The sequence below is a fragment of the Euleptes europaea genome, chromosome 12 (assembly GCF_029931775.1).
Source record: "Euleptes europaea isolate rEulEur1 chromosome 12, rEulEur1.hap1, whole genome shotgun sequence".
In the NCBI taxonomy this organism is placed as follows: domain Eukaryota; kingdom Metazoa; phylum Chordata; class Lepidosauria; order Squamata; family Sphaerodactylidae; genus Euleptes; species Euleptes europaea.
In genome coordinates this window covers 64,550,127-64,563,862 of record NC_079323.1, presented here as the reverse complement: position 1 = coordinate 64,563,862, position 13,736 = coordinate 64,550,127, and the positions used below count along the sequence as shown (strand labels likewise).

Genomic DNA, 13,736 nt, shown 5'->3' with positions numbered 1-13,736 from the left:
CCTTATGTTGTTTGGAGGTTAGTTTGTTGAGATTTTGATTTTAAATGAAATGATATCCTTTTAAAATTTAAGACTGTGAAACACCAACTTAATTTGGTGGTAATGGAAGAAATGAATAAAAACTTGAAGTATGCGAACAATAAATCTCAACAAACTAAATCTCAAAATTCTCAAATACTTGTCCATTTTTTTTCCAGAGATAGAATCCTTGTGGTACAGTCTAGCATAAAATGATTCAAACTCTTTCTGTATATCTGTTGTAGTATGGACTACAGTCTGAATTTTATTTATTATGTTCTTCTGCATGGAATATCTCAGTTGACTTGCTAGAAATTTTCCTGGTCGATTTGTAAATTCAAAATATCTTTGCTTCACATACTTCAAGTTTTTATTCATTTCTTCCATTACCACCAAATTAAGTTGGTGTTTCACAGTCGTAATTTTTAAGAGGATATCATTTCTCTGGTCTTCTTTTGCTTCTAAAATAAGTTGTTGTTCTAAATTTTGTAATTCCCAAAGTATTTCATTTGTTTGCTGTAGCTGTTTTTTCTTCCATGCTGAATTCTTCTGAATCATAAACCCTCTCAAAACAGCTTTAAAAGCATCCCAGACTGTGTTTAAAGTGGTTTCTCCATTCATGACGATCTCAAAAAAGTCCTTAATTAACTTATATATTTCTTTTTTTATATTGTCATCTCGCAGAAGCCTATCATTTAACCTCCATCTAAACGCTTGTCTATTATTCCATTGAAAAGAAACCGGGTTATGATCAGAAAACGTTATAGGGATTATTTGTACCTTACGAAGTTGTGTAAATATAGATTTGCTCACCCATATCATATCAATCCGAGAGTGTGAGTTATGTCTTGCGGAATAAAAAGTGTATTCTTTCGATGATGTATTAATTGTTCTCCAAATGTCTTGTATTTAAATTTCTCAGTCAGCTGAAAAAATGTTTTTGGAAGGCAGCCTTCTTTATCATCTTTGGCCTTTGTTTTTTTGTCCATTGCACAATCTATAACTCCATTAAAGTCACCCAGTAGCAATATTTGTTCTTCAGCATGTTGTAATAAAATGTCATGAAGCTGTTTGTAGAATTGTGCTTTACCCTCATTTGGTGCGTAGATCCCTACCACCAACGTTTTTTGGCCTAAGATTTTAGTTCTTATTATAAGTATTCTGCCCTCTTCATCTTTATATACAAATTCTAGGGCAAATGAAGTATGTGCATAAATGACGAGTCCTTTAGCCTTTGTATTCGATGAGGCAATAAAAGTTTGCCCCAAAGTTTTTCTTTCTAGGTATTTTTTGTCCTTCCTAGAAATATGAGTTTCCTGCAAACATATTAAAGAGTACCTTTGCTTTTGTAAAAATTTAAAAATCCGTCCTCTTTTCACTTTTTCATTTAAACCATTTACATTCCACGAAATAACTTTAGCCATGTTGTCAAAGTATTAAATTTTAAAAACCTCCTTCTGCTCCTTTCAATGAATCCTCTTCTTCTTCTTTACTGGAGTCTTGTTTCTGCTCTGATGTTAGACCTGTAAGTTCCTTCCTGTATTTTCTCAAAATTTTTCCAACATCTTCTTTTGTTGTTATGGTAAATTTCTCTTCTTTATAAGTGAATGCCAAACCTTGTGGTAGCAACCATCTGTATTTTATTCCACTCTTTCTCAAAGTTGTAGTGAAATCCTTGAACATATTCCTTTTTGTCATCAGATGTCTTGGGATATCTTTTAGAAGTATTAATGCATTGCCTTCCACAGTTACTAGGTCTTTGTAGTGTTGTTGCATTATCATGTCTTTCATCCTGATGTCATAAAAAGATATCATAACATCCCTTGCCTTTGCTCTCCTTAGGTTTGGAGGCAAAGGCATTCTATAAATTCTGTTAATAGTTTGATCCAGTTCTTGTTCATCTATGTGGAATAAAGATGCTAATATTTTCACCAGTGATTCTCTTGTGTTACCTCAATCTTCAGATAAATTTCTCAGACGTAAGTTAGATTCTCTGACTTTCAGGTCCATCATAGCTAATTGGTCTTTCGTGGATTCCTCCTGTGTTTGTAGCTTATCCAGTTGTTTTTCATGACTTTCCACTTTTTTCCTCACTTCTTTATGTTCTTCAGTCATTTTCTTAACATAAATATCCATTGCCTTCATGTCAGCTTGCAATGTGATAACCTGAGTCTTCATCTCTTGCACTTCTTTTGTTACATTGTCCATTTTACCAGCTAACATCTCTGTTAGCTGGGTCATTTGTTTTTCCATTTGTTTAGTGAAAGTATCAGATTGTTTGGCCAAAAGCTCCTGCATCTTTTTTTCTTGCTTCTCCATTGTTGTATCAGTGGAAGGTTTAGGTAGTGCAGGGCTATGCAATGAACCAGATCGTTGCCTTGGAACAGACATGCAAACCAGCAGATCCCAATTTAAAAGCAGATCTCCAATTGGTTGAATCTTCTATTTATGGATAGTAGTATAGCCTCCCAGCAAATTCGCCTTGTTTATTTATTTTTTGGCCTCCAAATTCCTGTAAAAATCAAGTTGGAAGAATCAAGGCACCATAGAGTACAAGGAAGCTCTAGCTCGGCTTCTAGGACAGGAAGTAGGAAGTACCGCGGACCTTCTGTCGTCTCCTTTCTATGCTCAGAGCTGTAGGATGTATTTACCTGCTGCACAGGGAGACACACTTCTGGTCCTTTGGTGTCGCTTTGCAGCCAGCGTTCTCTGTCCACAGCCAATTCAGGATGCCTCTATCTTACAACGCAGCCAAAATTCTTTACAGAGGAAGCCATTACTTGGAGGTGGGCTTTCTGTAACTTCCTCCTTCTTCTCCCGTTTCCCATCATTTTATTGGAGGACGGTATGTCAATTTAAAAGACTTTTGTTTAGTCTATTTTAAACTTTTCTGCCGCTTTATTTTGAAAGTTTAACAAAGTCCAGTTCAATCATATATTGAAATGGGAGGTTAGGTTTCCAATTCTATTCTTTACTGAGTTTCATTAATTTTCCAAAAAGAAATCAGAGGGGGTTCTTGGCACTCACTCAGATTGAGGGTGAGGCTTTCATTCCTTTAATTTCATTGCTTGGTTGGTATTGGGTGGGAGAGAACGAAGCCTCAATCTGAAGAAACATCTACGGCGATGTAATCCCCTCAGTCCGGCGGCGCCAGCATCTGAACCTCTGGGAGTCTTAATTAAGCACTCTCGAAGAGTTCAGGAGTCGAACCGCTCTTCATCAGCAGCAGGAGCATTCCTGACACCAGTTCCACTTTTTAGGAATCGGGGGGGGGGCACCTAAGCCCCTTTTATTTGATGTTTCTTGGTTCTCCGCCGGAGCCCCGGGAAGAAACTGTGCTTTGGTCAGCTGACCCACAGGAAGTCCCCGGTTGGGTCTTGTTAGCTAAGTAGGACTTCTTACTCAAATGGAGGAAGACATCTCACAGGGCAAGGGAATCCTTGGATCTAGCCTCTAATGCAGATTATAGTTAACACTATAATTATCCTATTTGTGAACTCAGTCTGTTCATGTACAGATGACTGAGAAGGTAAACTGGAGAGTTTACAAGATGCAAATTGGCCTGTGCTGAGAAACCGGGGAGGTTCAAACAACATCCTGTCCCAAGCACTCCAGGTAGAGGTTTGTGATCTCCAAGAGATCACAAATAGTGCTTGTGTGATACCTATGAACTGGCTGAAGTACTGCAAGAGATGTTTATGCAGAGAAAACACCTGACTTGCTTGACCTGCTGTACTCTTGAGACATCAGAATCTATTCTGAAGTAGGACTGAGCACGAGCAGCTGATCTTTACCTCTTTCAGCCCATTCCTGAAAATTTGGGCTGAAAGTCTTTAGGAGGCGGTGTGACCCTGCCGCCAGCGTAAGTGCGTGTAAAACCGTGATTACACGCACTTACGCTGGCGGCGAGGCCAGTCCCGCCGGCGGCTGAGCACCGTGGGCCCGCGCCTCGCCCCTCCGCCGGCACTGCCTCTCTGTGGCGCAGGCCACGGTGTAGAGAGGCTGCGCCGGCACAGGGGGGGCAGGCCAGGGGGGAGGAGCCATTAGTTAGGCGGCTTCCTACCCTGGTTTGGCTGGTTACGCCGGCGCTGGGAACTGCGGTGCTGAACGGCGGTACTTTTGAGCAGGCGCAGCCTCGCTGTTTTCAATAGGGCTTTTAGCCCCAGTAAAAAAAAAAAAAAAAGCCGCGAAACGGCTTTTTTTGGGTTTACGGCGTGTGCAAATCGGCCTAGGAAGAGTTTTGTGCCTCTTCCCCACCGACTCCGCACACCGTTATTTCAGGAATGGGCTGTAAACCATTGTAAGGTTCAGTTGCCGTAGCCAAAGCGTGTCCTGCTTCATCTTTCTTCTGAATCCAATCCAAGGTCCTGAAATGACCTGAAGAGTTTTGGTTGGCTTGGGGTCAAGGAAAGGACAAGGCCTGTTGCATGCATCTCCTGACTCTATGATGCAGCAGATGACCGAGCATATTCAACTGACCTCTTTTCCAACTCTTACCCAATATTATCCAGCTCAAGAGTGAGGAGGAAGGAGACTCTTCTCTTTTTTTGTCCTAGACATTGACAGGAGGTTGGCATAGTTTACTTTCTCAGCCTTTCAGGTGGGTTTTCCAAATGCTTACTTTTGTAGATTACAAAGTGTTCCAAACATACTATGTGTTTATAATTTCTGTGAGGGCTGGAATTAACAATGTTGTGTCCGAATTTTAGGAACTGGTTAGTGGCCCCTTCTTCAGAAATTGTCTCTGTTAGAGTGAGTTGTGCTTCATGACCATTTTCTCTTTCCAGATCCATTCCACAAGACCTGTGGACTAACTTAGCCCATATACACATGACACATATTTTAATACTTTCCCTTCTATAGTGAATTGAACTATACCATTTTAATTGTCAGGTGAACAATTTCTAATTGGATCTATGCATTCATACCGTATTTATATATAATATTACTCAGTTTTAATCCTTGCATGTGTACAATTTGTGCCAGCATCCATTATAGTTTTGCTATTTGAAAAGAAATCCTTTCAAAATATGGGATAATGGTATAAAGAGGATTTTATCTCACTATGGGGTCAAGCTAAAGCTTAGAATTCACATAATGAGTGCCCTCCAGAGACCACTTTCCTTGAAAGATGAAGGAGTGAATTATTCTAATTATATCGTTGTGTAGAGAGAAAAACAATATCCTGTTTTACCCATCAATGAACCCTGACTAAATGAGATAGAATCTATACCTGCTCCTCCCAGGATTCATCCCCTGCTGCCACCATGAGGACAGAATTTAATCACTAATAAATGAAATGGATAGTATTTGTTCAGCAAGCCTTTGTTTACCATGTCTTTTAAAACAATTGACCCTTTTCCAAGTTTCTTCAACAATACAAGTGCTCTTTAGAGACAAAACCAGATTATTTGTGTGTGTGTTTTTCTCCCTAGCAGATCAGGAAAAAAAATTAATTTGAAAATGTTGTGGAAGGATCTGTTAACAGTAAATACAACATTTTGTACATGTAAATATAACATTTTGCTACAAGACAAGCCCAAGGAAAATGACAATAGAACCCCTCTGGTGGTCATGTACAGCTCACAACTCAAGCCAGTCCAATGTATTATTAACTATCTACAACCAATGCTGGATTGTGACACTTCCCTCGCTAAGGCACTGGGGGGCCGGCCCTTTCTTGCTTATGGACAGCCTGCTAAACTAAAACAACTTCTCACCTGCAATGATAAACTACTTAACAGTAACATGGACTCCGGTACCAAGGCCTGCAACAAACCAAGGTGCCAATTTTGCTCTCATATAGACTCCAGCAACCCCATCACTGGGACCAGCAACATCAGCCGTACTATCTCAGGTTCATACTCCTGTTCATCTTCTAACGTAATTTATACCATCACATGACAGCAATGCCCTTCCACCTTCTACATTGGACAAACAGGCCAGTCCCTGTGACAAAGATTAAATGGACATAAGTCTGACATCAGAAAACACAACATTCAGAAACCAGTGGGGGGACATTTTAACGTTCCAGGACATTCAGTTGCTGATTTAAGAGTAGCAGTTCTCTTACAAAGGGATTTCAAAGGGAGATTAGAAAGAGAGATGACTGAATTACAACTAATAATGAAGCTCAAGACAATGCATTCTCCTGGACTTAATAGAGATCTGAGATTCCTGTCTCATTACCAATGCTAATTTCTCCAGACCTACTACCCCTCTGCATATCAAACCTAATCCAATCATGCCTACTAATGTCATTTACTTGTTTTTGACATTTACATTGCCATTGTGTGTCTAGTTCACTCTACTCAAGGATGGTTTAATCACATTCTAGCTGTATCTGAAGAAGTGAGCTGTGCCTCACGAAAACTCATACGCTGCCAGAAATTTTGTTAGTTTTAAGGCGCTACTGTACTCTTGCTGTTTTCTATTTTGTACATGGTAAGCTGGACAACGAAGAAAGCTGACAGGAACAAAGTAGACTCCATTGAAATGTGGTGTTGGAGGAGAGTGTTACGGATATCGTGGACTGCCAAAAATCTAATCAGTGGGTTATACATCAAATCAAGCCTGAACTGACCTTAGAAGCTAAAATGACTAAACGGAGGCTGTCGTATTTTGGTCACATTATGAGAAGGCAAGAGTCACTAGAAAAGACAGTCATGCTAGGAAAAGTTGAGGGCAGCAGGAAAAGAGGAAGACCCAACAAGAGATGGATGGACTCAATAAAGGAAGCCACGACCCTCAATTTGCAAGACCTGAGCAAGGCTGTCAAAGATAAGACATTGATTCATAGGGTCGCCATGAGTCAGAAGCGATCTGACGGCACCTAACACACACACACACAAGAGGTCTTAGAACATTGCATTAGGGTTTAGAACATTTTTGTAACATATCCTTTGGTGAAATGGAGAAGGTAAGAGAATGTTCATATAAATCTGTATCACTATGTAACAGGGTGTAAAAATGTCCAGATACCCATTTATGTTAGTAATAAAGAGCTGATGGCAACAGAGATATTACCATCTGTGCAGAGACAAAATATTAGAAGTGCTGACATTCTGATTTGGAACAACTTTATAAATCATCATCAGTTGTTAGTATTATACCACCAATCGATTTCCTGAGGGAGGAAACCCTTTCAAAGTGTTCTAGCTCCCACAAAACACCATAAGGATCACCAAGGAGGGTCAGGGCTTGATACCAGGTTCTTCAACAACATAAAAAGGCTAAATTAAGCACTGGCAGTTGTTGAAACAAGTTGCCTTCTTCAGAGCTATCTGGTCCCGCTAGTCCTTTGCCATGAAACTAATCTTTCTCATATGGCTTTCACCTTCTACAAGCATCCTGCTGTTGGTTTCCATTGCCCACTATCTTCTTCCTGTCTGTGTGGTTTCGGTGTGTCCTCAGTAGATTTCATTCTGTTCCTATGGGCCTCAAGAGGCCTGCACAGGATGCTGATTAATATCTGAGATAGCCCACTACTGTGAAAATGTATTTGCTTCGTTTATACCTCACCTTTCTCCTCAACGGGGACCGAAAGTTGATTACATCACTCTCCTCTCTTCCATTTTATCTTCACATCCACCCTGTGAGGTAGGTTAGGCTGAGTGTGTGTGACTGGCCCAAGGTCACCCAGAGAGCTTCCATAGCAGAATGGGGATTCAAACCTGACTCTTTCAGATCCTAGTCTACCACTTTAACCACTACACTGAAGTAGCTTTCATGGCTGAAATGAGGTAAGACGCTTGCTGACGGTAAGCATAGTATCATGGCTGTAATGCCCATAGGTCTTTCTAGAGTACATTGCATTTGCAAAAGAAAGCCCAAGTTCTTGTTTTTTATGCAGGGAATCCTGGTGATGTTTACCAAGGTAATGCTGCTATTTCTCAGAAATTGCATTTTCCCTACACCAGATTGAAATATTGAATGACTGGTAAAATGTAATGTCACCTCTTGCAATCCCAATTATTGCAAGAATATCTATGGATTATCTTGAGTCCAGTAGCACCTTAAAGACTAACAAAATTTCTGGCAGAGTATGAGCTTTCGTGAATGAAAGCTAATGCCATGAATGAAAGCATGGCATGAAAGCTAATGCCATGCCAGAAATTTTGTTAGTCTTTAAGGTGATGCTGGAGCTGGACACTTGCTCTTTTCTACTGTCTGATACAGACAGACATTATCATTGTTTATTATATAGATTGTGCTTGAAAATGACTAATACACACTAGATCACTGCCACAGTTATCCACCCCCCACCCCTCCCATTTTGAACGCCCTGGCACATGTTTTAGTTTATTTCTGCCTTTCCTCACTGTGTGTTGGAAAGCTTTGCACCCCTACTGTCCCTCCCTTCCCCAACCACAAGGCTGTTCTCTGTCAGCTAAAGTACCTCCAAGCATTTCCATTTCATGGCCTAGGGAATATAACATACCTGGAGCTGGACAGAGACTACGGCTACTTCAGAACTTACAATTAATTACACACACATCTGGAAAAACCCTTTGTGTGACACATTTGCAGACAGACAACCGCTTTGTATTCAGGCAAAAGAGTTTATCCTAAAATTAGACTTGAGGGCTAATTTAATACACAAGAGGAAAGTGATGAATACACAAGCTGCAGTTCCCTCTTTTCAAAAGGGACAAAAGAACATTGGGAAATAATGACTTGGAATAGACACTCCTCCATAGATGAACATGTTTGGATTTGAAAAGTCACATTCAGTCTTAACACCCCCACCCCCACCCCCACTGCTTATTATAAACTCACTTCAAGAGCCTGGAAGCCATTATATGTGCAAAAGTACTATCTGATTCCCTGCCCTTTTGAGTGTTATATTAAGGTGCCCCTTTGGTTTTGGAGGGCCAGCATGGTGTAGTGGTTCAGAGTGGTGGACTCTGATATAAAGAACCAGGTTTAATTCCCCACCCCTCCACATGAGTGGCGGACTCTAATCTGGTGAACCGGGTTTGTTTCCGCACTCCTCCACATGAAGCCTGGGTGATCTTGGGCTAGTCACAGTTCTCTCTCAGCCCACCTAACTCACAAGGTAGAGGGAGAGGAAGGATTGTAAGCCACTTTGAGTCTCCTTAAAAGGTAGAGAAAAGCAGGGTATAAGAACCAATTCTTCTTCTTCCCATCACTCCATACTCAAAGTTATGATAGAAGTTTAATGCTCCCTATTTGTGTCGACATACAAGGTGGCTTGAAAACATTTGTAGGCACTACAAGAAATGAAACATCAAAAGCATGTTTACTTCCCAACTACTTAACTCTTTCTTCTCATCATTCTAAGCGTCTGCATCTTTAAAAATGTTTAACGTTTTCATTCTGAACTACTGACAGAGAAACTGACAGGACAATCCCCCAAACTCCTGTGCAACTTTATGTTCACATTTACACCAGTGCACACAATAATTGTCCAAGCTCATAAATGAAGAGTCACTCAATGTGTGCCGAATCTCTGCTATTTAACTCCCGTCTCACAAGAGTTCCTTTACCATTTTTTCATAGTCATTTGCCAAACAGAAGAATGTGCAGGAATGAGAAAATACTTGTAGTTCAGGGCGGCTTCACAGAAGTAGCAATGTTTGTAGCTGATGGAAGATGCAGTTATAGTTCACAATACAGAAAAGGGGCAAAATGCTGGATGGGGAATCCCGTTTACTACAAATACAATTGGATCAACACATCGGTGGGTAATAAACAATAAAAAGTACCTTTTGAATCCTTCCATCGATATCCAGGTAAACACACTTGGGCCGGTATGTTGACGAGCTGGATCCCATCTTTTCTCAGACTGGTTTTGTTAGTTCTACGGTCGGAATCAGAGCCAGGTAGCCTAAGCAGAGTCACCGGTGCCTGATGCACGCGTGTCTTTGCTCTCCTCCATACCACAGATTCAAGCTATGACAGTCCCTCCTCTAACATGCCGGCTTGCATCATCCTGTGCCTTCCTGCCACCTCCTTTCAGGTTTTCATTCCCGTGACTCCAGCAGCCAAGCCTCCGAATGCCCTCTCGATTCCCATAGCAACTCTCCTTTGCTTCAAAGCTGGAAGCCTCTGGGCAATCAATGTGTAGCACTGTGCTGCAAAGAGGGGTTTGATTAGCTGCTTTTGACACACAAGACAAAACACCACTTTGCACGGAAGAAATTATCTACATTTATCCCGCAGTCAGCATCAGTCATTCTTATTGAACAGTTTCAACATCCAATCCCGTTAGCAACGTGTCTATACATTTTAAAATGTGTCACAACCTCCCAGCTGCACTAGTTGCTGAGTTGACAGATTTTTTTTTTTTAAAGGGCACAGTATATAACAGGAGGTGGAATTATCCTCAGTCATTCTTCTTTACAGAAGCTTCTGCTTTAGTAGTAAAAAAATTATAAAGGTTGCAGTACTAGATAGATAGATAGACAGACAGACAGACAGACAGACAGATAGATAGATAGGATATTTTAGGAAAGACTTTCAAAAATTGAATTCCTCCTCTGTTTCTGCAGTTCCGGGTCCTAAACACATTCTGCTTACATGGAAAAAACCTAACATGTTTATGCTGATAGAGTACATCACCCATAAGCATTTAGTTTGGAAGAATGGGATGGAATGCTGCACTAGTTTTGGCTCTAAATGAACTTCAAATGTCCTGGGCTGAATGTCACTCAAACTACATTACCACCTGCCTCCAGGATGTGGGAAACTCACCTGTATGGTGAACTGCAGGCTGTTCTCCCTGACTTCTCAAGGAACACCCCATCAGACTGGCTGAAAGAAAATTTGGGGGGGAAATGGATTAACTCTCTTTCAGGCCTCAAGTGACTGGCAGTTTGTAGCTTTAAGAGAGAAAAGTTAATGCTAGGAGTGTGCAGAGGCTGGTCTCTTAGTTTTCATTGTGGTTTGATTGTCAGGTATTATTCATTTTGTTTCTTTATTACAATATTTCTTATATGTTTCTCATTGGTTTCTATGGGACATATATTTAAAGATGTAATCCCACCCACCCACCCAATGTGACCAAAGTTTTCTGGAACTGGGCCCTTCACCCTAGGGATTCTACCTGCCAAATTTCAGGAAATTGAGTTAATAGCAAATAAAAGTAAAACTCACTTCTGGCTAAAAACATCTTTGTTTTCCAGCTAATTGGGATGATGTCTCACTGACTGTATCCCTTACTCCAAGTATCTTACCTCCTGAATTGCAGACAGAGAAGATAAAGGCTTCCAGTTTTAAATGCACATTCCTGATTGCAGAACAGGTAGAGGCAGATGTTTGGTATCTCCACAAGGCAGGAAATATGATGGGATCAGCACAGAGAGGCCTTTGGCACCTCAAGAAAGCCAGAGATAGAGTTACATAGGAGGCACAAAAGCTTAAGTCTGACAACCCAAGGAAGCAGCGAGAGTTACAGAGTGGGACAGCAGAGGGCATTTACTGGTTTGGAGGCAGGAAGTGGCAGGGATGGGGGGGCTGGTACTGGGTGCCCTGAGAAAAGTAAGTAGTATGGTAGAACAGGCAGAGAGGGTTGCACTGTTTAGACAGTGAGCATGAATGCTTGGTAGAAAACCACAACTGGTAGAACAATACTTTGTGGAAATGAGGAAATATACATGCACTTCAGTAAATCACACTAAGGGGGGGGGGGAAACAATTTTTCCCCAGTATTTTTTGTGTTCAGGTTTATTAACTATTAAATTTTTCAAAAAATCCCAAAAAAGCTGGATTCCCCCCCCCCCCCAAAAAATCAAGTTAATAAACCTGAAAAATAGTGAAAAAAATAGCCCCACTGCCTGCAGGCTCTGTGGAGTCAGGTTTTGGGGGCGGAGCCTGAGGAGGGCTGGTTTGGAGAGGGGAGGGACTTCAGTGCCATTGAGCCCAATGGCCAAAGCGGCCATTTTCTCCAGGGGAACTGATCTCTATCGGCTGGAGATTAATTGTAATAGCAGGAGATCTCCAGCTAGTACCTGGAGGTTCTTGGTATTCAAGAACAACAGCATGCGGCTCAATCACAATAAAAACCACTTCAAACAGATACGGTACTGAGACCTTCATTCAAGTTATGCACCAAAATACAAAAAAATATATATATATCCAACCAAAGCAAAGAAATAACAGGAATTAAAGTTCATTCCCTGTTCATAGGAGAATAGAATATTCCAAGTTCATAAGCAAAAATTCAAACCGAAATAAGTCAAACCAGTACCTGGAGGTTGGCAACCCTACTCCATGTGGAGGCAAGCAGCTTGGAGAGGAAAGCAGGGGTGTTCCTATCCATGCCACCCGCCTTCTCCAGACTCCGGAGGAGGCTTGCAGCATGGATCTGAGTCTGCAAACCGGTAAGTAAGGGGGGAGGGAAGGGAGGAGAGGGGAGGGGAGGGAGGAAATGGCGGCAAGCCGAAGTGGCCCAAATAATGCTGAATAAATTTGGTATTGTTCCAGGTCCACTTTTTCGGCCGCCATTTTTTTGCCGCCATTTTTTGGCTGGTAAAAAAACAACTGAAAAATACAAAAAAGTATTTTGGGGAGGTTTATAAAAATATGGTATATTGGTATGCACAGCCCTCAATCACACATCATATAACTCACACGATCTGTTTTACCCGGCTGATTGGAAATGTATTGGAATTAATTCCCTTTATCAGAGGATATGGATCATTTGATTATGGCTTAGAGTGAAAGTCACATTAAATCTGTGAGCTCCAGGCCTGGGAGTGCAGCTGGCCTCCAAGGTTTTGTAGCTCAGAAGGTTGTTATGTCTGCTCGCTCTCTGTTTGCATGATAACTGTAATCTACCATGAGAACCAGGCTTGGCCTGGGATCCAACTGTGCCTTTGGTTTTCTGTATATGTTTCAACCTGCTCTTCCCCCTCCCATTAGAGTCCTCGTACCTTTCCCTGTAAGTTTCTGCTACTCACCTCCTGCTTCCTGAATAAACTAGCTTCTTAGACTACTCTGTCTGGATGTTTGGTGATTGGGATTTAACAGATGAACTCGGACCTTACATTAGGACTCTAATCCTCCTTGTTTTTGCTTTACGTTCTTCTTCTTTTTGTCTGGAATGTGGTTAGTATCCCATTCCTAATTTGCATGGCAACAGCACCCGACTTCACTGGCTCCTCTTTGGAAGAGGACGACCGCTCCACCCGGGACAGCTGAAGGCCTCTACCGCTCGAGAAATCCTCTGACAGCTCCTGCGGGAGGAGACCGGGGATCAAGTCCAGAGGGTGGCACACCGGCAACGGTGCGAGGAAAGGAGGAAGGACACCAGAGCCTACCTTTTGAACCAGTATCGCTGTTTAAGCAACATTAACGGCGGAGTTACACTGGAGGGGGAGACCCGGCTAGCCCAGGAGGGAACTTCCCTACTAAAGCAGCTGGTCGCGCTCTCGAGGATTTGTTGGACAGTCCTTATTTATGGGCCGCTATGGTGGAGGGCACCGGGGGCAGCAACCGCTTTCAGTTGGAGGCGAGAAACGCTGCTGCCAAAATTGTGTTGCGCAGGAACTATCACCACAAGTGGTCACGGAAGCTCAAGTCCAGCAACTGTTACAATCAGACTTTGGTTCGGCTTCTGGGGGCTTGGCGCAGCAAGTGATGCCGCTTCTTACTAACCTGGATGAAGTGAGATGGCTTCTAACTCCTCTTTTGGAGCAACTCTTCAGGGACACCGCCATGGCTCAAGCGGCAGAATGGGGAGCGGCATTGGCTAA

General features: G+C 41.9%; 1 protein-coding gene across 2 annotated transcripts in view; it reads right to left on the bottom strand.

Moving 5' to 3' along the window:
* The window catches only part of PDE9A (phosphodiesterase 9A), a 99,363-nt gene extending 89,533 nt beyond the window's left edge, over nt 1-9,830 (bottom strand). The window contains exon 1 of one of the 2 annotated variants that reach the window (XM_056858116.1): nt 9,747-9,830. In XM_056858116.1, coding sequence (XP_056714094.1) covers nt 9,747-9,815 — 69 coding nt within the window. In that variant the 5' untranslated portion in view covers nt 9,816-9,830. The remainder of the gene's footprint in view (nt 1-9,746) is intronic. The other variant, XM_056858117.1, reaches the window with a different exon arrangement.
* Nucleotides 9,831-13,736: the final 3,906 nt, after the last annotated feature.